The 25,647-nt window shown below is 41.5% G+C and overlaps 1 protein-coding gene across 9 annotated transcripts in view; it reads left to right on the forward strand.

Annotated features, from left to right (window-relative positions):
- EPS15L1 (epidermal growth factor receptor pathway substrate 15 like 1) overlaps positions 1–25,214 on the forward strand; it is a 39,457-nt gene extending 14,243 nt beyond the window's left edge. For 4 of the 9 annotated variants that reach the window (XM_062015212.1, XM_062015213.1, XM_062015218.1 and 1 more), the window contains 10 exons: positions 248–445; positions 689–853; positions 1,406–1,532; positions 1,655–1,705; positions 2,087–2,223; positions 3,211–3,271; positions 3,636–3,718; positions 5,077–5,209; positions 15,286–15,491; positions 19,834–25,214. In XM_062015212.1, the coding sequence (XP_061871196.1) occupies positions 248–445; positions 689–853; positions 1,406–1,532; positions 1,655–1,705; positions 2,087–2,223; positions 3,211–3,271; positions 3,636–3,718; positions 5,077–5,209; positions 15,286–15,491; positions 19,834–19,980 (1,308 nt within the window). In that variant the 3' untranslated portion in view covers positions 19,981–25,214. Of the gene's footprint in view, positions 1–247; positions 446–688; positions 854–1,405; positions 1,533–1,654; positions 1,706–2,086; positions 2,224–3,210; positions 3,272–3,635; positions 3,719–5,076; positions 5,210–15,285; positions 15,492–19,833 lie in introns of those variants that run through there. The other 5 variants (XM_062015214.1, XM_062015221.1, XM_062015216.1 and 2 more) reach the window with 4 other exon arrangements.
- The last annotated feature ends 433 nt before the right edge of the window (positions 25,215–25,647 follow it).

Genomic DNA, 25,647 nt, shown 5'->3' on the forward strand with positions numbered 1-25,647 from the left:
TGTTTTGTTGAAAGGAATTCTATTCTGGTGTTTCTGTCATTTAAAACAATAATAATCCTTGCTTTTACTGGATGCCCTCAGTGCTTTTAGCAAGGATTTTGTGCAGTTCTTCCTATCAAGTTCTTGTGATGCTCCTTAGCAGTTGATAAGTTGCTTTGCAACCTTCTGTTATTTATCACAAATTCATCCTGGTAACTTTCATTTCTTTCAAATTTCACTCTGATTTTTTGTAACATACTGTTTTCAGATTTCATCACTAAAGATGCAAATTCAATCTCAGGAATCAGATTTAAAATTACAGGAAGATGACCTTAATAGAGCAAAAGCAGAACTGAATCGCCTCCAGCAGGAAGAGACTCAGCTAGAGCAGAGTATCCAGGCTGGAAAAGTGCAGCTTGAAACAATCATCAAATCTTTAAAATCAACACAGGAAGAAATAAACCAGGTATTCACTGTAGTTGATAAAACTTCTTCTTTGCTTAACTAGAAAGGTCACTTTTCAGAAGAGAAAAAATACTGGTCCATATAACAAACCTTTTTAACTGGTGCTTAGTAAGTTAATTCCCAGTTTGAGTCAGGAAAAGTTCAGCTGTGCTGAGGGGAAAATGCAACTGTCTTGCAACACAAAAGTATGAGCATGGTGATGTTGTTGAATGCATAACATACTAAAGCATGTTTCACTGCTTAGGCAAGAAGTAAACTTTCTCAACTTCAAGAGAGTCATCAAGAAGTGAGTAAGAGTATAGAAGAAAACAATGAAGCTCTCAATGGGATTCACGGTGGGAGCCTGACAAATCTAGCAGATATAAGTGAAGGCCTTGGGCAGACAGAAAGAAGCAACTATGGAGCTATGGTAAACAAAAACATTACTGTTGTTCAGTGTGTTTTACAATAATTAGGTTTGTGACTTGCAAATAATCTGAAAAGGTTTCAGTACTCGTTCAGTGGCTTTTTTGTGTCTGTAGGTGCTGCAGCCCCTGCCAGGCAGCAACCGCCAGTGCAAGGCAGGGCCACGGTAGTAATGCTGATGGATAAACCTAGTTTTTAAGGCTGGGGTTAGATCTTGTGCTAGGAGAGAACATTGGTTTTGATACTGTGTTGGTTGGGGGTTTGGTTGATTTTTGTTCTTTGAGTATTTAAGAACTTGGTACATCATTATGAGAAACAGTTTCACCGTTTCTTGTTCTGAGGACCGTTATCTTTTCCTGTCCTGGGTAGCCTCGGGCTGCATCTTTCTACTGTGTAATTGCTTCTGCTTAGAAGCCACTTACTCAAAAAGTTCTTTAGGAAGTAATTTTTAAGGTTGTCAAACAGGAATCAAGATAGCACAGAATTTCTGCTAGATGGGGAACTGGGCATTTTAATCATGGTGAGTTGTTCCAATGTTTCTCCTCTTCATTTTCAGGAGGATCCATTTAAGAATAAAGCCTTGATGTTTAGCAATAATACCCAAGAATTGCATACAGATCCATTCCAGTCAGAAGATCCTTTCAAATCTGATCCATTTAAGGGAGCAGACCCTTTCAAAGGCAGTAAGTGACCAGTGGTTTACCTGAGACCTTGAAGACCAGTTGTTGAGTAAATGATGTTTTCACAGACTTTTATCATCTTGCTAAATAGCAGATAAAACAAATGATTTTTCTATTCTGCATAGGTGACCCATTCCAGCATGATCCTTTTGCAGAACAAGCACCTGCTCCAGCAGGTAATAGCCCTTTTGATGACAGGACAGATGTCATATCAACAATATGTAGCCAAAACACAAAGATTTCCAAGGTTTCCCTGGCTTCACATTTTTCATTTGCATGTGGGAACATAGAAACCTGACAGGGCATGTGTTCAGGATCTGTATGTTAATAACATGCATGTAACTCTTTACTAAGTCCATAACCTTAATTTAAACATGTACTTGTGCAAACTTTGTAAATACCCTGTTGAGAGAAGTGTCTGGAAGTCCATCAGATTTACCAAATCACTGTGTTTTTATAAGACAAATGACAGCAGCGAGTCTGAGGTCAAGCACAGAATGGCTCACCGTGGACACACTAGGTGCTACATCCTATTTATCTTTTAAACTCCCTTCTAGATCCATTTGGAGGTGATCCATTTAAGGAAAGTGACCCATTTCGTAGCTCTGCCCCTGAGGATTTCTTCAAGAAACAGGTGAAGAGTGACCCGTTTACCTCAGATCCATTCACAAAACCCCCCACTTTGCCCTCAAAGGTCAGTACTTTTTAAATCTACACATAATAGGTTTCTTTGCTATTGCCAAGCTTATTGTCTGACAGCTAAGAGGAACCAAATGTCACCAGATGCTTTTCTCCTAACTGATGAAGTATCATTCATTTTCTTTGTATGGATTTGTTAAGGCAATCAGCAGTTTGTTCTTTCCAGTTCCATGACAATGATGTGTGTTCACCATGAAGGTGCAGTTAGGTGGGTTCTTTCTTTTGCCAGCAGCACCCACTCAGTTCACACCATTACCTCCATTCCATGGCTGTTTCTGTTTGTGCAGTCACATAGGGAATTGGATTGAGGAACTGAGCTGGCTAAAGGATTGCAGAGCCACCAACAGACAATAGAGCCAACACAGTGGAAGGACTGCACAGAGCAGTTTGTCAAATGTACAGTCACAGTTCTTAAGCTGTCCTTACATGTGTGTGTGTGGTGGGTTTGTTTTTTCACTCCACCCTTTCCTTCACCCTATGGCACTCCTTGACTTGCCACCCAAGTGTTTGAGCACTATTCCAGTGTCAGTCTGGGGATTTAGCTTGTCTTGCAATACAGATTTGTGATAACAGCAGACTTTTCAAACTAAAGAGCAACTGTAAACACCATCTGTTTAAAAAGAAGGGACATACAGACTCTGAATGAGTAATAAAGTCAATGCCCGACCTGAATATTCAGTCTCTGTTGCCTAAAGACTTACACTTCTGGGTGTAATTTTTTAGTTTACCCTGGCAACTGATGCCATTTGTGTTTCAGTGTGATACCTTTTCACTTGAGTGTGTTTCACTTGGTGTTTTGTTGGAGCCGTAGCAATAGCCAAAAGCACTAAAAATGCAAATTTCATATCATCAGTTGATTTTTGGCCACTGACCAGAAGGGTCTGAAATGGGAAGTGATTTGTCTTCAGAGATTTTAATATGCATGAAAAGACAAGTGCACAGGACAGCAGAACAATAACTGTGTGTATCTGTTCTTATTTAGCCTGACCCTTTTGAAAGCAGTGATCCTTTTACATCTTCCAGCATCTCTTCAAAAGGTCCAGGTAAGAAGAGAAAGCTTTCTCCTGAAGATGAATAAGGAAATAACTCTTTATGAGAGAATGATCAAATGTACAAGTTGAGAATGAAGTGTCTTGTGAACTGTTGGCAAGTAGCATTGTGGTCCTGTTACAGACAGTGAAGATTAAGTCTTTGTATACACTATATACTTCAGTTTCCCTTTTCTTTCCAAACAACTGCTAGAAAACCTGTTTAATGGAATACTCTCGTAGAGTCTCATGCCAGGGCAAACTGCAGATGTGTTTTAATCAGTTGCCTAGTTTTGTGTTTCATTGGCACTCAGCATTCTTCAGAGTTCTTTAGTATTATTTTTAATAACTTGTCTTTTTCCCCCTGTATCTGTTTCAGACCCATTTGGAACACTGGATCCATTTGGAAGCGGTGCTTTCAGTAGTTGTGAGGGATTTGCAGACTTCAGCCAGATGTCAAAGGTAAAGGTTACAAGGAAAGCAACTGTCCTTTTACAAATTAATGTGCAGATACTATTTTAAGGCTGTATATGATTGTAACTTTTCAGCTGATAACCCACTCCTGTTAATATTTTACTGATCAACCTCACTAGTTGCTATCAAAGTGTTTTCCATCCGTCTCAGATGTGGCAAATCCTTACCAAGACTGGTAGATTCAACAGGGATAAATCAACTTTCCACAAATACCAGAGGAGCAAAAGAAATAACTTACAGGTTTCACTTGTAAGAAAAGGTGGTTGTTCCACATACTGGTATATTTGTGTCCAACCTTTCACCAAGTCCTGAAGTCTGCTTCTTAGTGCTTTCTCTCTTAAATTTCTCTTGAGTTTGTCTCTTAAATATCTCTTAAATTTCGAACCAGAGGAAGGTGGAAAACGTGATGTGCTTACATTTCCCAGCTCTGTTCCCTTGGTTTGTTGGTATAAACTAGGTGTATAGGATACCTCACAGAGGACTACATCCTTACCTCCTGGATCAGTCTCAGGCTGCTGTTAGCTTCCTGAGATGGAGTCTGGAATTTACAATTGACATCAGTTGCCCAACTGTTTACACTTAGTTCCATGACAATCTGCAATGTCCAAGGGTTAAATGGTAACTAGAAAACAGATTATTGCATCACTTCGACTAATTAGAGTTCTGGGGGTGTGTTTTCCTAACTTTTCTTACTGGTTTTGGTAGGTTTTTAGCTCTCCTCTAGGTGGCAGCAGCCGTTACCAATACTGACACGTTGGGCTCGAGTTGAGCGTCTGACTGGGAGCTTCAGCTTTGCCCACAGAATTGCTCTTTCTTCCTTTCCCAATGATGCATTTCCCTGCATGGATAATGTTTTTGTGTGTGCCCTTTTGTCATCAATAGCAGAGTTATTCACAAAGATTAAACATGTGGTTTGGGGAATTTTCCCTCAGCTTTTCCCAAAAATAAAGGACAAATAGCTGGGTGGAACTCCAGAAAAGCCTGGACAGGAGCATCCATGCTGCCACCTGCCAAGGCTCTCCAGCTCCTGTCACGTTCTGTTTATCAGGACAAGGGCCAAACTGTGGTATGACTGCTCACTGCCAAACAGTTAAAAAGTAGAGTTTTACTTCCTTTTCTTTTTCTCATCATCTTTTTACTGGGACTAAAAGCTCTGCAAGTACTGAAGTGATAAAGAGCACTTTCAGCTGTTAATGAGATCCTAGTGCCTGTCAGTGGGCACTAGCCTCTTACACCACTGTAACTGACCTCATTTTTTGAAGTTGATGCTTTTGCTTGAGTAGCTTTCATGAAACAATGGATATTCTACAATGTGTTTATATTTCCTTCTCTTTTTTCTCATGTAGTCAGTAGCTTCAGACCCTTTTGCCTCCTCTTTTGGAGGGGTGGGATTCTCAGATGACCCTTTCAAAAGCAAATCGGACACACCAGCGTTACCACCAAAGAAAAATGTCCCTCCACGACCCAAGCCACCCAGTGGTAAGGAGGTTGTTTGTTTTTCCTCAATAGCCAGTTCTCCCCATTTCCTCTATAGTATTGCCCACAAGGGCAAGCTGACAGTCTTCTGTCTCATGTTGTGTTTCAGCCATGCAGGGAAGGTATGAGACTATCAGTGAATTGGCAGGAGTTGTCAGTAAAAACCAGACTGGAGCTCTTCAGTCTGGAAAACAAATGATTAGGGGCTGGTGTAACAGATCTGTACAATCTGAAAATGAGGGGAGAGGAAACAAATCTGTCTTTTCCAAGTAGTTAACACGTGAGATTTGTAAATGACACCTTCAGAATAAACAGAGATTTGGTTTTATACAGTACTCTACATTTAGGAACTTTTTTGGACCAGAGAATCTGGAGGATGCAAAACAGCTGAAATGGACTTTCAAAAGAACTAGTTAATTCTTAGAAGAAAAATTCATTAGAGGCAACAGGGTTCTCTAAAAGTCAAAGTATTCTCTCTCAAGGTAGTCTGAAGTATGGCTGTGTCTTCATTTGTTTTGATGTTCTTCCTGAGGCATTTGCTACTAGATCCTAACAAGAACAGAGTGCAGAGCTAGATAGACCTGTCCTGATCTGTCCAGGTATGATCATTCTTGCATTCACACATTGTTGTGTTTACTGAACCACTTCTCTGAATATATGGTTTGTTCCTGCTTCAAGTCCATTATGTATGGATGTATGAGTCTCCTGAACTGAATCAAGAGATTGAACTTGTTCACCCTCCCTACACTTGGTTTTCAAAATACTCAAATACCAGCAAAACTCTTTTAAGAGCTGGAGCCACTCAGAGCTCTTAGTTTCAAGTCTCCTTTTCACAGTGGTGTCGTTCAGTTAGCACTAGCAGTGAACATGTAGATGTCTCAAGCAAGCTGGATTCTGCTCCTGACTAAGCACCAAACACATGGATCAACACCCAGTTTTCTTATATATCCACTGACAGTGTTAGGAAGCATAGTACAAAGAGAACAGATCCATTATTGATGTCTCCCTGCCTAAATATGTGAATTGTTTGCCTTTTTGCTGTTGCATTTGGGAGCAAAGCATGCACTCTGCACCCATCCTGTTTGAATCGTGGGGTTACTTTGGATCTGTGTGTCTCCATCACTCCTTTTGTACACATTGAGGCATTTTGGAGACTGTTTAGCTTTAATGGTTTGTTTTTCATGTATATGTGTGCACTCAGCCTTTCACTGGTTGAAGTGTGTACCTTCCCCTCTCCTTGGGAGACACAATATTTGTGAGGTTCCGCTCCTCTACCAAAAACAAATGTTGTTATGATAAAATAGACTGAGGAGGAAACAAAGCAGAGGGGTTTTTTTAAAGCAAATGAGCCTCATGTGCTTATGCAGTTACACTCCTCCCTTCCTTCCACAACTGAGGCAATCTTCAGTGGTTGCTTAGAGCATGAGAAATTATATAGTAATAGACTGCGATTGTAGCAAGAGATACAGACGTGCAAGTGAGTGTCAGAAATGGGAACAGTGCTCAGAAAACAAACAGACAGAAGCTTCCGTTGTTTCTGACTTTTCTCATTGGTCTGCTTAATAAAAAAAACAAGTACAGGTGATAAAGATCTTGCTGAAGGATGAATAAATGCAAGTTACTACCAGACAAATCTGTAGTTTACCTTTCTGGCCCCAGTTTGGTTTTGGTACAAACAGTTCTTTATGTCAGGGGGCATTTTTGATGCTGAAGGGCATCGGTGTGGTTGGTTTGCATGTTGGTAGGCAGGTGCAATGAAGGTCTAATATCTAAAGCTTTTCTTGTGCTCAGCATTCTGGTCAAGTTAAAAGTCCTGATCAATATTTGTGCAGAGCATTGAAACCTGACTGATTTCCAGAGTAGTTGTTGATGGGAGAAAGCAGCAAAACCCACCAGGGATTGTTCCTGGTTCAGGACTGTTCTGTGTGCAGTTTTTTAGGAGTTGTGTGACATGCAAGCACTGTCTGATGGATCCACAGAGGTACTGCAGGGTGTCCTGGATGCTCAGGCTGTGGACAAGGTGTGCCACAGCTCCCATCTGCCCAGTGTATGGTCAGTGTTCTGTCCAGATGAACAATGAGTTGTGCATCAGGTCTTGTTTCTTCACAAGACAAAGGCCAAGCAAACTACTGGATCTGAACACAAGGACAGGGAAACACTTCAGACATAGCCTTGTTTAGTGAAGGTCAGATCAAAAGGCCTTCAGATGTACCTGGAAAAACCTGTAAAAGGAACACATAGCTCAGATTACCTGCTCTCACAGAAGGGCTCTGGAGACAGTCTTCCTACTATGCTTAAGGGAACTTTTCTGCTCTTGCCAGCTTTGTCAGTAGCAGGACTGCAGTGAGTTTGCAGTGTCAGCCCTCACCAATCCCAGCTTGTTTGCTGGCTGCTTGTAAAGTGAAGGTTGGTTGGTTGGTTTGGTTCGGTTTGGTTGGTGTTTGGTATTTTTTCAAAGCCTGAACACTGGGAAGCAAATCAGCAGCTGTGATCTGCTGTCTGTGTTAGCTGAGTTTTCAGGTCCCAGCTGTCTGTGGTTGTTACTGTCTGGCAAGGACAGGCAAACAGTGTGGCATGGATTAGACACCCTTGAGATCCAGATCTTTCCTTTCTTAAAAACTAAAGAGATGACAATCATGAGATTATTTCCTTAAAGTTGTATTTTAGGCTGAATCTCAGGCTTAGGCTTGTTTTGTTCTTCATAAATCATTCTTTCTCTTTTTTTGGATCAAGTCTTTCAAGACTCTTTCAAGATCTTTTAGATGTTACAGTCTTGAACTGATCCTTGCTTGGTTCAGGGGACACTTTTTTCTGATGGTTATTTTTCTGGTTAAATGCTCTCCTATTTTTCAATATAGCTACTTAAAGATAAAGTGCAGAATCTCTAAAGAGAATTAGAGGAAAGCTAATAGATCAGTGAACAAAAAAAGACAGAATGAGAATGAGAAGAAGGTGTTTCAGGACGAGCAAGCCTGGACACCACTGTACATCAAAGCTCTTACATGAAAAGATTTGAAAAAGCAGTATCTGTGTCCCTCACCTGCTTTAAGATTCTCTTTTTAGACTGAGGAAGATCAGCTAAGGAAAAGCTCTTTAGCTTTTCTGACTACTCTGTTGTAATAAAAATCCCCCAAGGAGCATGTGCATGTTCTTTCTCTTCAGGAATGTATTCCTAGTCCATGAAGTTCCTAATGGACATCATACAGCTCCCCTGGGACATGGCTGAAGTAATTTGATGTTCACCAGGTGGTACTGGAGAACTAGAAGATTTCTTTGGGCTATATTTCTTGATTCTCTCCCTTGAATAATGTTCAAAAAGCACCAGAAAACGATGCAGATTTAAGCAGGCCTTTGCAGAACAGGCTATGATGGCAACAAGACAGGACTAATTACTTCCATTAACAAAAGGAATAGTGGTGTGTATTGACAAACTTCAGCAAAAGTGTCCTGTGACATGGATCTACATTCCAGTGCAAATTATTATCTCAAGCTGTCCTCAAAGGTTTGTAGATTTAGCAGAACATTTCCTTTTCTGCCCTAGAGAATTACCTGCAGTGTTCAGCACAGCTGAACTTCTCTGCACTTTGCATGTCTTACACTAGAATCACAGCATGGTGGGGTTGGAAGGGACCTTTAGAGCTCATCCAGTCCAACTCCCCCTGCAGAAGCAGCTCCCACCTAGATCAGGTCACACAGGAACGTGTCCAGGTGGGTCTTGAAGCCCTCCAAGGAAGGAGCCTCCACACCCTCCCTGGGCAGCCTGGGCCAGGGCTCCCTCACTCCAACACTCAAATAGCTTTTTCTTATGTTTAAGTGGAACTGTTTGTGTTCCAGCTTCATCCCATCAGCCCTTGTCCTGTTGCTGGATGCCATTGAAAAAAAGTGCTGCCCCAAGCTCCTGACACCCACCAGTGAGATATTTGTAGCTGTTAATAAGATCCCCCCTCAGTCTCCTCTTCTCCAGACTAAACAGCCCCAGGTCCCGCAGCCTTTCCTCACATGAAAGATGCTCCAGTGCCCTGATCATCTTGGTGGCCCTGCACTGGCCTCTCTCCAGCAGTTCCCTGTCCCTCTGGAGCTGAGGAGCCCAGAACTGGCCACAGGACTCCAGATGAGGCCTCAGCAGGGCAGAGCAGAGGGGGAGCAGAACCTCCCTGGCCCTGCTGCTCACACTCTTCTTGCTGCCCCCAGACTGCCATTGGCTCTTGCCCACGAGGGCACGTTGCTGCTCATGGGCAGTTTATTCTCACCCAGCACTGCCAGGTCTCTCTCTGCAGAGCTGATCCCCAGCCTGTCCTGGTGCATGGGGTTGTTCCTTTCTCCTTGTGTTTCAGTGGATTCAACCCCAGCCACTAGTTCTTGACTTTTGTAGAGTGAAGAATTAAAAAGTCTGAGAGAGATGCTAGACTGAAACCTGTCAGTTAAGATGGGTTTTGTAGGTTCTCACAGATTACCAATCCTGTTTTGTGCCAGGGGCTGCAGATTGCAATCAGTCAGAGCTCACCGCTAACTAGTTTCTAGGTAAAAGTTGTTGATTACAAAAAGAGAGAAACAGATTTTTTTTCTCTCTCTCTCTTTTTTTTTTCTCTTTCTTTTTTTTTTTTAAAGCACAGGAAGCTGCTGTGTGGGTGTCAGTGATTGGGTTATAAGTAAAATTCAATGCTCTAGTGCTTTGATCGTGGGACCTACTGCTTCTGCCCCACCCTTACCACTTCCTTTAAATGCAGCACCATGCATTCCACATTGCGGTTATAACAGTACTGTTAACCAGTGATATTAGTGGAAGAACCTTCACCACTAACCAGTGTGTAACCTTCAACCTCTTCTAAATTTTTATTGCCTGCTTATAGTGGTTTTGACCTTTCTTACCTTGAAAGAATATAAAAGTCCTAAAAACGCAGCAAGAAAAGCCACTTTTCCATGCCAGGGTGCTTTCTTCTTGCAGTTATTCTTTAGTAAACCAAGTTCTCATTCTAGCTTTGCTTAGCCTGGATCAGTGTTAATATTAAATGTACTGTATATATAACTAGTAGAGGTGGTGGGTATTGTATTAACAGTGAACTTCTTCAGTGCTAATGTACTTGTAACAAACCATCTTTTCTTTGAGATGAATAGCAGGGAAATATCATGTAACTTGAATTCATCCAATGTAAAAAAGAGAAATGAGTGTGTTTATTTAGCTGCCTCTTCAAGTACAGGCATTAAAATAAATTATACTGGGAAATGAATAGTCCAGACTACACACAGGGAGGCTGTGGAAGAGCTTTGGCTTGGTTTTCTGCTGCCTTTATTCTTGGTAGGTCTGCTGTGTGATGACAACTGAATTTATAAATTGCCATTTCAGAGGTTAGTGGTTAACACCTCTGTTTTTGAGTTAAAGTCTTCAGTTCCCTTCTCACGTTGTTTTTATGTCTGGTAGTGGTTTTGAAATGTCAAAATATTGGAAAAGGATCCTTTGCCCTTTCTACACAAGTGTGGTGGCAGAAGATTCTTGTGGGCCTCAAGGAAGCTAGAAATGCGTGAGAAGTTAACAGCCAACTCACAGAGCAGCTTTCTGTTCCATTCCTATGGTGCATGGGCCTTGGAAGTTAAATGGAAGATAGATTTGCCCCCCTAAGTGTTCACAGTTCTTTTCTTTCAGTATAACATTCTTATTCTGAAGGCAATTAGACTTCAGAGCTTTAGGGAGTCCATACCCAGATGTGCACATAGCCTGGGCTTACCTGGACCAGGATTGTCTGACTAGAAGTTTTGGAGCTAGATTCACTCTGAAATACCTTTTGCACCCCTCGAACCATCTTAGATGCCTCTCACTACTGCTGAGCATCATCAGGTGCCTCACGGTGTCAGCCACCACTGTGCCTGCACAGATGAGAAGGGCAGTGCAAGTAGCTGCCAGGCATTGTTGGTGCAGCCCTGTTCTGCTGCTGCCTTCCTTTGTGTTTGATGCTTCCTCCTCCTTCATGTCAACGATAAATATAGTTCTTTTTCAGTGTGTCACTTCTCTAAATTTTAGGCATATGGCTTGACTTTTTACCATTTTGGCCTTTTTTTTATGTGTGAAGCAGTGCAAGAGCACTGGCAGCTCACATTGCCCTCATTAACAGGTTCCAGGGAGGGAAGCAGCATAGATCTTTGGTGCTTTTTGAGTTGGACATACAAATGGGGTGTTTTCAGCAGTGCTTGTTTGCCTATGCTGTGTCTTTGATGTCTCAAATAGATGAAAATTAAGACTTCACAGTTTGCTCAGTACTTAAGAACAAGCCAAAGCCTGAGTGCTTTGTTGTGTGCATTTGCTGATTTAATTTCTTGAGAGAAAAGGATGTCTGCTGAATACTCAGTCTTTAAACACATCACATTTTTGTGGCCATTCTTTTTTGACCTGCACCATGGACAATGTTCCCAGGATAGGAATTTGCATAGAAATCTGCTCTGTGTATTTGCTGAGAGAATGTTAAGAAGCAAGCAGCCACAGTGTATGCAACAGCTGGAATCAGGAGTTATGACCCAAATAATTGCATTCATGAGGAAAAAAGGGACAATTCCCTTGCATTTGTTTGCAGGGGCACATTGGAGTTGTGGGGATGAATTATTTGGTGTAGAGGTGAGCTGAGAGTTCTGTATTTTGTTTGTTGCACGGTCACAGGAGCACAAAGTTGTTGCCTTTCTTTCTGAGTGGCACCACACACCTGCTTCCTTCCAGCTTCTCCAGTACCCAAAGTTACTCACAAGTAGCGTGGTGCCTGTTTACCTTTTAGCTTTTTCACCTCATCTGCAGCCGAGAGTGAAAAACTCAGCCTCAAAGTTTGTGACTGACAGGAAAGGAGGGTTATTAAATCATTTTTCATGCCTTCTAGAAGACCTGACAGTTGCATTAGAACACAAGCATCCCTTGTTGTGTAGGAGAAATGAGTCATGGGTGGAGCACCTGCTGAGCCACAACCTAAAAATTCCATTCACGCTTTGATTCTGTTGTTTGTGCTGATCTCTCACACTAAAGATATTTCTGTACCCATTATTGAAAGAAGCTGTGCAGAATCTGTTTCAGAACAGAATGTTAGGCTGAATGTGTAACGATTTCTCTCCTCACCTTCCAAGGAGTTGGTAGTTTTCAGCTTGTTTCTCTGAGGTTTGCAGAGTTACAGGCGAGCTCAAGGTGCAGATCTTGCAAATATTAAGCAAAACCAGTTTTGAGGTTTCTTTGCATAGGAAAAAATTCTTCCTTCTGTAGCTGAAAATATATGTTGTGATTTTGTGCAAAGAGCATTTTTACCAAACAGTTGAGTTTGAAATACAGTGCAAAAACAGCCCTTGTTGGAGACAAATACCTCTGAGTGTTCTGTAGAAACTCAGTTTGAACTTACCTCATCTTCAAGCACGCTCTGAAAAAAAACTAGTCATATCTTTTCCTGCAAGTTCCTGGAGTTCACAGTTTATGAGAGTTTTTTATTCTGCAGCAGTGGAAGAGCTGGAAAATTTTAACAGATCTGTGAAAAACATGCTGAGTAAGTTAGGAATGAGACATAAATTTGAGAAAGTGCCAAGAGAAAGATGTGCTGGGAGGCAGCTTAAAAACTGCAGAGTCTCCGAGGTTTTGTAGAGTAACACTTCCTCTGCCATAGAAATGTTGTGAGAGGTAAGAACCCTGGTGTTACATGTTCAAGCATAATCACAGGTATGGACTTAACTCACACTTAACTATCACTACTTGTCCTGTGACCTTTTAAGGCACGATTTTTTTTCACTTCAGAAAGTTTCCTGGAAAGGAGCACTTGTTTAGTGAAAGTTTAAAGTCATCTCAACTCAGCTCTGTTTGCCTGTGAGTTTGCACAATCCAGTCCTCAAACACATCATTTTATGCTGCTTCTCATACTTCAGTAAGATGCTCTTCTAAGCAGAAAGTTAAGACCATCCTTGAAATGTTGAGTAGAGAGAAAACTATAAATGTTTCACTTCACCATTTCACTGTCAGTATCTTGTAATTCAGTGAGACAGATCCTGTAATTGCATCCTACCAGTGAGATTATGTTTGCCTTGAACTATAGATCTCAACCCTAAAGTTTGCTGTGGGGCATGAAATTAGATAAACCCTTCATATGGGTGGAGTTCACTAGAAGTTAACAGCATTTGCTGTGGTAAACCATTCTGTTCATCGCCTCTTTTTGCTGAAGTGAGTCCTCGGTGTGGTTTGGGTGCACCACTTGGGTAACTGCTGAAACTGCTGTGGTTTCAGAATAAGACCTGTTTTGCTTTTTTCTGAACTTTTTTCCCCTGAAACTATTAGCAGAAGAATCAAATAAGTCAGGGTTACAACTGTTTGCCTGCACTTTCGTGCTGCCATACCTCAAAAACGGCGAGCAGCGTCGCGTAACGACTCGTTTTCCAGCGAAGGTCAGATTCGTGCAATCTCAGCCTCTAGTAAGAGTAGATTTTGCAATATTATGCTGTTACCAATGTCCTCCTGTTCAGTTGGTGAATTTTTCATGTGGTTTGTGTATTTTTTGCTTTACACAAATACTGTACCCACGTTCTTGACATGCTAAACCAGGGAATCCAGAGTTCTTTGTGTACACACTTAGTGCTCTGAGAGATTCACACTCAGTACAAGCCAGCAAGGGTGTCAGGAAGATAATTCTGGTGGTGTTATTACTAATTTGTGGCTAATACATGAGTAAATTTGAACATGTTAACTGAACCAAACAAACTTCTGCCAGGCCTCAAACCCATGTTTGCTGAGTGTGGCAGGATTAAACAAACTATAAGCAATGTACAAAGTGTAGTGAAAGAGAGCTCGTTGAGGACTCCGTCCTGGGTGCCAGGATTGATGTAATCAGCATGGGCACTGCCTTTAAAGTTGCTCTGCAAAAAACAAACCTGACTTTGTAAGAGTTTCCCTCCTCCACCTGTTCTACAAAGTTAGAGCTCTCTAAAGCATTAAAGAACTGAAGAAAATTGCACTCAGGACATAAAGTGAAAAGTGTTCACGTTATTTAGCAGTAAGTGAAGTGTACGTGGTGACATTTCCTCTACAGCAAAGTTATTCTTTGTGATCTGTTATGAAGATGAAGCAGGAGGAACCCCAATGTCTTTGTCTGCGTTCAGAAACCACCAGGGGCTTTGTGCAGAAACATTAAACAGGCCTCCTACAAAACAAAAAACCCCAAGGTTTGCTGAGCAAATGCATTGCAAACCCTGCATGTGTGTTAACAGACATCAGTTCCACAGAGTGGTTTTGGCAGCAGCAGATTTATCCTAAGAAAAGAGCAGATTAAAATGGGTTATTTTTGCCTCTATCATAATCAAAATTGGTTAGGGGCAATATAGGGTGAGGGATCCTGTGAGGAATTTGCTTGTTAGTAGCTGGCAGCAGAGGAAGGAGAAGAAAATGCAGAGGGCTCTTGTTTTGTGTTGTTCTTAAACTACAAGTGCAGATACCTCAGTTTTCTTTGTATTTTAGAATAAAGTTGCCATTACTTATGAGCATACAAAGTAGTTCAATTGATGTCATTTGTTATTAGACCAAACAGTCACCCACAAAAGGTGGCAGCAGAACAAGGTGATGTCTCACTCAGCCTCTTTTCCCTTGTGTGTATGGTGGTAGGAGGATAAACCAGTTCCAGGAAAAAGAGAAAGAATGCATCCATTCTGTAAAGTGATTGACAAGTTCCTATTTCATTCTCTTTGACATGGGTCGTTATTTCTCTTCCGTGATTTGTGTTTTGGAGTATTTTGTCTTTTCCATGATCCTTAATTCGAACTGGAAACGTCTCCAATCCTGGAAAGTTAACTAAAGTCATGCTTGTCAGCTCCTTCTGACCAAATATATTGGGGTTTATCATTTCACATTGCAGTATGTATAAGCAAGGTAATAAATCCATTTAAATGAAACAAGTGTTTGAGATGACTTGCACTGAGAAATGAGTACCACTAGATCTGGTTACGTTTTAAACCACCCCAGCAAGAATGGATGATGCTAAAGGGTATCAACACAGTTTCCTATTTAAGAGCTTTGCATTGTCCCTGGTAAGTAACTTCTCTTTTTCTCCTTTTGTTTTGTTTTGTTTTCCTAAACTTTCCAGGTAAAAGTACTCCTGTAAGCCACCTTGGGTCTGCAGATTTTCCCAAGCCCCATGATCCATTCCAGCCATTTGGGGCTGACAGCAGTGACCCGTTTCAAAGTAAAAAGGGGTTTGGGGACCCATTTAGTGGAAAAGATCCATTTGCTCCCTCCTCTTCAAGTAAAACTTCTAAAGACTCTTCCTTGGGGTTTGCAGACTTCAGCTCTGTAAGTTAAGTTCATTGTCTCTGAGCAAACCACTTTCTGCTCTGCTTGCAGCAATCTATTGGGTTTTTGTTTTAACTGCAAACCTACTGTTCACTGGCTTCTGTCTCTTAGTACCTTCATGCTGTCCTCATTGTTTTTGTATTAATACTTTCTGTAATAAAAAGGCATTATTTCAATAAAAAAGAAGTTTCATACTAAATTTTAAAGGGTTCATTTGCATTTAAATTCTTTTAGTAGAGTGTGCCTTTGCTCACCAGTTCTTTGTAGCAGAATCTGTGTATTGTTTTTGTTGCATGGAGGTTATTTTGTAAACTGATTTTTGAGAGCCCATGATGTAAAGATTCAATTGTTGAAAACATTTCTATAGCAGTTTCACCATATCCTGAGAAGCAGATCCTTCAAAGGATCCTATAAGCTATTTGTAATTGTTTGTGAAAAGGAACCTCTGACAATCCTGTCGCAATGTTTTGCTGTATATGATGGAATGTGGTCATAAAGATACACAGATGAGGCAGAGATTGACAATTTAGCTGTTGAATTTTGTTCCAAATGCTGGTGCTGTAGAAAAAAACCCAACCTTGTTAGACAAAGATAATTGTTTTGTAGAAACTGCACTGCAAAAGACAGTATCAGAAGGTTTGAGAGCAAAGCCAAGTTACCCATTCATTTAAAACCAGCAGGGTTTCTAAAAGCCTGGCTCTGCTCTTAGTGCTGGAAATCCTTGTAAGTGTAGTAGTAGTGTGGTTCTTACTGCTTCCACAAGTAGATAGAAATCTGTTCCATCCCCAGCCTCAGGCCTCTTCCCCCTTTCATGTGTTTTTGTTCTGTTGCATTGCCTTGCAGTAAAATTGCCAACTTAGGCTGTTACCAGACTCTGATGGACACAGTTCAGTGTTCAAGAAGCAGAGATCTCTAATAAGCTGAACCTTTCAGGTTGCTTATTTCCAATGTTGGTCTTTCCCCCCCTCCCCAGTTATTAGTTACTAGTAAATGTGTATCACTTTCCTATTTTATATTGTTAACTGAGGTCATCTGTGCATACTTTTAGCTGGCCTCAGTGCTTTAATTTATCTCTGATACTGAAGACGTCCAAGTTCAAGGTATTGTGTATGCTTTACCACAGCTAGTACTAGCCTGTTGAATTTGCACAGTTAAATTCTGTGAATGTATACAAAATGGTGACATTCTTAATAAAAATCAGACACAAAACTTGCTTTATCTGCAATTTCTTGAACAACATGCAATTTCTTCCTTCAGTGAAAGACAGCTAATGGAATGGAATGGCTGTTACCCAGTGCTGCTTGTCTCCCTTCACAGACTGCATTTAAGTTAAAAATGTGCCTTACATTGAGTGTTTGTATGAAATGATTAACCAAAAGCTCTGGTCCTCCTTCCAGTGGGTGCTCTAGTGTTAAATTTGCTGTGCCATCATGTTTTCAGCAGATGAGATTAACTTGTGGAAGGGAAAACTAGGAGAAATGAGATCTTGAGCAGGAGCCACTTCATCAAATGAAACTGGCTTTTTAATCAGTTGTGTGAATTGCTTTCTGTAAGGGAAAAAAGGTGTTAACTGAGTTTAACTGAAAAGAGAGAGACTTGATCCCTGCTCTTTTCAGTTTGTTGGAGGTTTTTTGCTTGCCTGTATCACAGTTATGTTGCTACACTGATAATTGCTAATGCTTCTGTATGAAGCCTTGAGTTGTGTGAGTTACCTGTAACCAGCAAGAACAATGTGCTTCTCTTTATCTGATGTCTGAGAGACTTTCATCATGGAAATGAAAAGCAATTTTACATACAGAAGGTTTTTTTAACACACAGAGTTCTGAGTCCATGGGCTCTGAGGACAGAACTGTCAAATCCTCTGGGTTTGAATAGTTTAATAACCTGGTTTTTAATTGGAGTTATTTGCTGTTGCAAGTTCCTGCACCCAGAGTTTCAATATATTCTCATTGCATTCTTAACTTCTCCTCTGACATTAACATGACTGAAACAAAACTCTGTTGGTAGCTGATGTTACAGGTGTTTCTAGGTTCCATCCTCAGTTTAAAGAACAGAGCACTTGGAATGAAACTGAAAGTTCTGATCCGAGCTGCTCATTGAGCACAGCCAGGGCAGCGCAGAGCTTTTTGTGTGATGAGTTTCACTGACAGCACTCTGCTGTTTCCCTCCTTAATGCCTTGGGTCTGCATCTACCTTTCAAAAAGGGTTTTGAATGAAATGGCAGATATGTGATACATACTTGTAGACTTCATGGAACCTGGCTGTATGCAAAAGAAATGTGTTATTGTATTCAAATGAGTTGTAATTCAGTTGCACAACCTTTTCTAGGCAAGCTGAGCAAGAGTCAGTGGCATTACTGAGAGGTTGTGTCTTTCACTAAGGGAGTTACAGAACCATTTGTTGCCTGTTTGTCTTTTCTCTCTGTTTTTGGGGTTTTTTTCTGTTGGGCTTTTTTTTTTTGAACTCAGCTTTTTTAACCACAAAAATATAACTTATGTGCCATAAACAAGTCATAATTGAGACTCTTGTAAGCTTGGGAAGGCTTAGCCTAAGGTGGAAGCTATATAAGTCAAACTGTTTTCTCAACATAAAAAAGACACCCCAGAGGGTTTGACCAGAGCTCATTGTCTTTTGGAAATCAGTAACTGTTACTCTCCATCCAGCTATATGATCTTTTTAAATGCTCAGAATAAGTGAAGTCCTGCTGCCATTTAAGTCCATCTTGAAAAGAATCACCTACTTAAAACCTTGGTGAGCTTTCAGACCTTCCCTGTCAGCTGAGAGTGTCCCAGTGAGTCACGAGAGCAGCTTTTCTCCATTGAAAAAGTGAAATATCCCTTCCTGTGTGGCACTTTGGTTGTCTTTCAGTACCACTGACTGCAAAGGTCCTCAGCTGCATTTTGCTAGAAGTATTGTTTAAAGAAGAGTCATTTTCAAATAGCCCACTTTATTTTTTGGCATCGAAACCTCTGAAAATTCCCACTGAGAGCCATGGAATGAGGAATTGGGAGCATCCAGAAGCACACAGCAAAACAAATAAGATCAAGCATAATTGAACTGTATTATGAGTAAATACAAATTGGACTTGGCTTGAAATTCAGACACATCCATTTACAAAATACTGATTATAGGGCAGAGTGGAAAAGGCAGGAGTAGGGGCCATCACACAGGCAGCAAGGCAGGCCTGGCACTTAGCATTGCTTTTGATGCTCAGTTCAATATCTCACACTCGCCCAGGAAGGTGCAGCCCTGTCAGCTAATGGCACGTTTTGCAGTGCCCACAGTTACCCTGGGCTGAGCCACAGGGTCATTTGTGCTGTATACATTCAGATGCAATTGAAACTATAAATTCCACACAGGCTTCCCAAAAAAAAAGCCCCAACCCAAGGCCAGCCCCAAATGACATGTTTTCCTTCAAAAACCCAAAAGGATCGTACAAAGCAAATTTTAGAAGTGGGTGCAATCCAAACATTTGCATGCAGCTGTGCAAGGCTGCTTTGAACATCTTCCTCTTCAGACAATGCTAAAATTAAACACTCCCTGCTTGTAGTTTGGGTTTAAATTGTTGTGATTTCAATCAAGTGTTTTAATATTTGGAGCAAAAGTTTCAAACAAGCCGAGTGCGGCGGTAAATGGTGGGAGAGGGGGATGGAAAAGCTTTGCTGCAGGGTGCTTCATGTGTTTTGGGAAGCTCAAACAGGCTTAGGAGCCGAGTGTTATAATGGGACATGTCTCCTTAGTGTTTACTCATGAAGCAAATTGGATTCTCTCACTAGAAAAAACCCCTCTGTGTGTATTTGATGCAGCAACAGAAGCACTTTCTGTAACTTCTGATGTGGTGATGAAACTTCCCACAAATCAACAGACTCTGGAGTCATTATTCAAACCCCTCACCCTTAGCAAGAAGTGCCACAACAAAACTCTCTGCAGTCGAGTTGCACAAGAGTAAATCACTCTTTATTTTTACCGGTATTTGCTGTTCCCAAGGATGGCTGTAGCTTGCTGTGCTCCCCAAACCGCTCACTTGCTCATTTTGTGTTTGTGGAGTTTTTGTTTGGCTCCAGTCCCCTGGCCATTTTCATACCAACTGAGACATGGATGCAGGGACCTGCAGCCCACATGAGTTAGTTTCCCGGTGGGAGGAGGAAGAAATTAAGGAAATAAAGGATGAAGTGAGGAAATCAGTGAGGGAATGTTTTACCTTGATCCAGAGGAACTGCCCTAAGCCAGCTTGGTACAGTTGCTTCTTAGCTTTCATAAGTCTGATTCGTTGTGTTTTTCATATAATGTCCTCGAGCTTTTTGGTGAGTTGATTAATTTCTTCTCCATTTTCATTTTGTAGTTTGGCAATGAAGAGCAGCAGCTGGCATGGGCCAAGCGGGAGAGTGAAAAAGCAGAGCAAGAAAGACTAGCGCGGTTGCGGAGACAAGAGCAAGAAGACCTTGAGTTGGCTATTGCACTCAGTAAGGCTGACATGCCAAACTCTTAAACAGAGGTTCTCTGGCTCCACCTTGTCCAAGTGAAACCTTTAAACACAGCTTTTTTATAAAAATACTCAGTTCTTGGTTTATGTTGTGAGAATCGTTTTAGTCACCTTCAGCTCTCAGCAGGACTGGCGGGTTGCAGCAAACCGGGCTCCGTGGGGCTCGGCGGGTGCATCGTGAGCAGGAAGCACTGTGTTCTGTGTGCCAGGTAAAACTCACTGCTTGTAAGAGAGAAAACACCTGAAAGCAAAGCTTCTTTATCTGGGAGACAGTTTTGCAACTGCATCTTGTGAATCTGGCTTTTTCTGACCTGGATTCCAGTGGGGGTGGGGTTTTTTTTTGAGGCTGCAGTATGAATGTCAAAGAAAAATGTCACCTGGAGACCATAGAAGTAGCTCTCACTTGTTATATTGATTTACTAATTCCTGGTAGGCTGATCATCTGCATCACCTGTGCCAGAATCTTCAGCATCCATTTGTTTATTACATGGTCCCTTGTTTATCCAGATGTGGCTTTTACAAAAGAATCTGGTGTTTTCTAGATGGTGAATATAGTGAACTGCAGACAGTGTCATGGAATCAAAGCCTCTGTCAACGAGGGGTTCTTCTCATTTGGATAGTTGTTTGCATTGATTTCTAATACTTGCAAGAGATGCTGTAAAAGAGGGAGTTAATTCAGTTGTAGCAAACTGAACAAATGATTTGGCAGTTAAACCATTAGGCAAAATCGAGCTGAATAAGCAGATGGGATTGCAGGAGCGTGGCACAAGTTGGGGTGATGCTTTCCAGTAAAATCAAGCAATCAACTGGAACAGAAAACTAAGCAGGAGCAATGTTCATCCCTACAATTTATTTTACCCTCTTTTGCTCCAGCCACCAGAACATAGAGCATATTATTTGTGTGAGACAGTCCCTTACCTCTGCTTCTTTAATTCCACCTATCTTATGGAGTTATAGGTCAAAAATCATTTAGCTGAAATAAGGTCAAGTTGAAACATTTCATTTGCCAAATAGATGTTGATGTGTAACTTACAGAAGTACTGGCAGGCTGGCTTGGCTTTAAAATATGGCTTGCAGTAGTAAGTCCAAGTAGGAGCAGCTTTTCTATATACCTGTAGAACTGGTATATATCAGGACAGAACAGCATGTGTTTTACATGTCATATGTAAAATAAACCCTTGCAAGTCTGTGCAGTATTTACTTACTACAAATGCCTTTTCTGAAACCTCAGTTGTCTCTGCCTTGGACTTTATGTGTAAACAGAGTAGGGATCTAGCACAAAGGTGTAACCTGTATCTGCTTTCCTATCCCTGATCCTGTAGGAATACAAAGCTTAACAGTCTGGTTTTACTGATGCAACCTCCTTCATCATCTCTAATGCATCTCTAGTTTTTCTGTCCTTGCATCCTTCCTTTTACTTTTCATAAGACAATGATAGTGCCTGTTCACTGAATGAAAATGCTCTTTCCCCATTCTGCTGTAATTGCCTTATTCTGGATGCTTTCCTCACAGAGAGATGAGAATCAGATTGAATCATTTTCAATCTCAGTAATTTCCAGCTCTGAAAAGCAGCTGAGATGTGGCATTTGTTGTCTCAGGCTTTTGTGAGTAGGTCCATGGGAGAGCGTGTGCCTGTGCCTGCACACACAGCCATGCCCATCCATCCAGTCGTGTCTGCAGCAATCCATGGACACAAACCCTGTCTCTCAAAATGCAGTTTGAGGAGTCACAGTTCCCAGTTTGCTCTGTCTCTCCTGTGGTGATGGTAGTACAAATAATGCAAACCTTTCATGCCTCTCAGCAGGGGAGAAGCTGCACTCTTGTGTCTGTAACAGCCATGGAATGGTCTCTCACGCTGTGTTTTAATGACTCTTTGAAATGCAGAATAAGATATTCCTAAATTTCCAGAACCTGACTTGAAATCTCTTCCCCTTGTGGTAATTTTTCTCTAAGAGGCATCAGATTTAACCATCAGACATAGTAAAATGTCAACAAATCCTCTTTTCTGTCAGCGTACAGGGCTGAGAGCAAACGTGGCTGTGTCTGCAGCTAACAGGAGAGAAAGCTTTAGCTGGGAAAGAGCAGCTTTCACACCTGAACACCTGCAGGACTCTCAGTGAAGTTAAAGCAAATTGTGTCCACGTGTAAGATTCTCCTGTTCCTTTTCATTTGGGCTGAGCCTTGGTGGTGTCTCTCCTGCTACAATAAAACCCCATTCATGCGCTGGGGCCCTTTGAGAAAGGAAAAACCCACTTCTGGCCTGCAGCTTGGGCTGATGTCACTCCAGGGGGACGGGGTGGATGAGCTAAATGCCTTGATTCATTTTCTGAGTTATGTTCCATAACAAGACTTTCAGCTCCTTTGGCAGAGCTCTGAAATGCTGTAATTTCTAACGCTTCTGAGGCAATGAGTCGGTGTTTTCAAGGCCTCCAGCAGGAAGCCAGAAATGTGAATTAAATCTCTCATTCCATGTAGTGTTAGAGCTAATTGCTCATTTTTCCTATTTCCTTACTGACTCATTCTTCATATTTGCTTGGATAGTAACTGAAGATCAAGCAAATGAACAAGGGCAGGACAAGTTCTCTATGCACAGTGTATTAGATTTAGTAGCCTTAGGTTTACCAAAACACTCTCTGAGTCGCTGCAGTAGAAGAAAACTTTGCTGTGATTCCTCCTCGTTGTATTTAATACAGTTTTCCATATAAAAAGAGGGAGATCACCCACATTCTCCCCCAAGGCCTGTAGCTCCGTGTTTTGTATCATAACCCCGCGCTTGTGCTTCTAGGACAGAACTTTTGATCTCAAGGCATCGACCTTCTTCCTCCCAGAGCAGTGAAATCTCAAGCACAAAGAGGGCCTGTCACTATTTGGGCAGAGGAAGTGTGTACAATGCAAGAGATACAAAATGTGAGCCTACACAATGCATATAGAGTGTACATGATGAGATCCATGCTATTTGTGTCTTGTGTGTATATATATACATAGTGTATTGTATAATGTAACAATAGTGTGTGTATATACTATATCTGTCTACGCAGTATGTCTAGTATCTAGTTCCTTGTGCTGTACAGAAAATGTGTATATACAATGAATATGTAGAATATGCACATATATTCTATATATTAAAGCTGGTGTCTATGTATTCTCTAAACAGAGATGGAGACAGAAATGGCATTTTGACAGAAATGCAGATCATAGCTCTTAGAATTTCAGAGTTCTGGTGAAAGGAAAAGGAGAAATGACTACTTCTAATAAACATGTTTCAAGATTACTTGCATTGCCATGAAAACCTCTTGTTTGCTAGCTGGGCCAGGAGTCAGAGGGAAGGCTGGCAGAGGGTAAGTGTCACCTGCACTGGCTGGGGTTTCACCTTCGTTGGAGGTTTTTCAGGTGTCTTTTTGGAATGGTTAATTCCTCCTCTCCTTGCCTGTGATGGTCGTGTGCTGGTGTCTTTTCTTTCCCCTCCAGGCTGAGGCAAGGATTTTTCTCTTACTTGTAGTTTCACTTCTGGTTTTGATGGATTTTCCCGCCCCCCCTTTTTTAATCACTCTAAGGCGCTGTTCCCAGCCACACAAACACCCCACACAGCCACATGCCAAGGTGGGAAACACGTTTTTCTTGCTTCATTCCCCTTGTATAAGTTCCACATCACTTGTCATCTGGATTCCAGCTCTGGTTTTCCTCCATTTCCACCTAAGCTTTTACTTCAGGAGGAATGACCATCCCATTGCATTCTTGGCTTTGAGGAAGGAATGGAGGTGATTCTGCTCTCTGCTCAAAGAAATGATGAGACTGTGTGGTAGGCTGAGCAGTCACTAAGAGTTCAGTAGGCTTTTATTGTGGCACATGTGTGTTTTATCCAGAGTGTCGTCACTGCTGGAATGAGTCATGGAAAGCTGTGAATTGCACCCAGCACCCAGGCACAACAGTTAAAACAGGAAAGACAGACAATTGCTCACGTTGAACCTACGCATGCAAAGCCTGCATGTGGGACACAGGTATTGAATTACCCACATCAGCCTTTACAGAGCAGGATGTTCACATTTGCCTCGAGTGCTTTCCCTGAGTTACATTCAAATCAGGCTGCTTGTAAAACATCCCAGTCACTGCAATACAAACAGATGCTCCTACAGTCATGCTCTATGAAATATTTTTACATTGGCAGTTTTTTCCCTGATGAAGTCTCAGCCCTCTGAGGCTTCCCAGTCCTTACAGGGGTTTGTCTCACGTCCTGTGCTCTCAACGTGTAGGAAATTCCAAGCTGGGTCTGGCTGTGTGCAACCTTTTCTTTGTAAAGAAATTCCTCTCTGTGAAATCTGTCATCAGAAAGTTTGGTGGAAATTTATTTGGTCACCTGAAGCTCAAAGATAATGCACTTTGCTTGGATTCTTCTTATAATCCTTTTGGGGTTACTATTTCTTCTTTAGTGTTTCTCCATTGAGAAGAGTATTTATTGTGTAGAACCGAGGCCCAAGGAGTTTTGGTCTGAGTAGAGCTGTTGCTTTCCCTTGTGTGAGAGTTTGATTTCTCCCCTTTTTCTTTTGTTTTCTTCCTCCCTCTCAGGAATTCTCATTTCTGTTTAATGCTCATTTCGAGTTGGAACCCTTGATACAGTGAATTGATCTGTGCTAATCACGGTCTAGTTCAAATACCTTCCTACGCTGGAGGAGCAGCTAAGGCTTTTTGTTGTGTGCCAACCATTGCATCTCTGTAGACTTCACAGCAAACATCTTTTCTTAGAAAGGAGTTTTGCTTGGAGCATGGTGGAACCATAGGTGTTTATTTCCAGACTAAATGCGTTGTCCCTCGTTCATTGACACACCTGTTTTATCAGTTCATCTCCTGCTCTTTTCCCTGGGAAATTTCCTAAATAAAGGATGAATTTGTTATAAAATGGAATTTTCATTTGTCCAAACTTCCACCTTCCCCTTTAAGTTCCACTTTCAAAGGAAAACTAGTGACTATGGTTCCTCTGCTGTTCCCGAGTGCTCTTCTGGTTGTCCCTCTTAGTGTCACGTTCCTAAGCCTGACCTAAAAAAAAGGTGGAAGTGCAAAGTGGAAACTGCAACGTTGGCCTAAGTTTGACTAATATTACTCTCCAGCCATGTACATTATTGTAGTTATATTTATCTTCCAAACATCATAACGAAAGGTATTTTAATTTTAACCCATTTTGTGTGTTTATTGTTTAATAAGAAATGTTATTGTTTAATATAATAAATGAAAAGTTACTTTTTGGAGCTCTGAGACTTCAGCAATCTTTCTTTACTGTTGGTTGGTTTGCCCATGGTTTCACAGGCTGTTGTGTCAACTCTGTGAATCTCCCTTTGAACAACTTGGTTGTTGTTTAAAAAGTTGTGAATGGGCTTTTTTTTCCCCCCCTCCTTGATTCACAAAGTTGGACACAAAAGCTTCTGCACTGAGATTGTGGTGGGGGGTTTTTGGTACCCTCTGCACACTCTTTTCTCTTGTTTCCTTCCCTTTCTTCCTTGTCCTGGCCATGTTTGGACTGGACAGACCAGTCAGAAAATCCAAGGCCTCGCCCTTTCCAAAACAGTTTGTGTGCTGCAATGCCAAACAGCCAGGCAATTTCAGCTGGGAGGGGTCAGAGAGATCAGCAGTGACAAACCCTTTCTGCTCGCTGGAAAAACACGCCTCACTATCGTGCTATTT

The sequence above is a fragment of the Colius striatus genome, chromosome 25, assembly GCF_028858725.1.
Source record: "Colius striatus isolate bColStr4 chromosome 25, bColStr4.1.hap1, whole genome shotgun sequence".
NCBI lineage: Eukaryota > Metazoa > Chordata > Aves > Coliiformes > Coliidae > Colius > Colius striatus.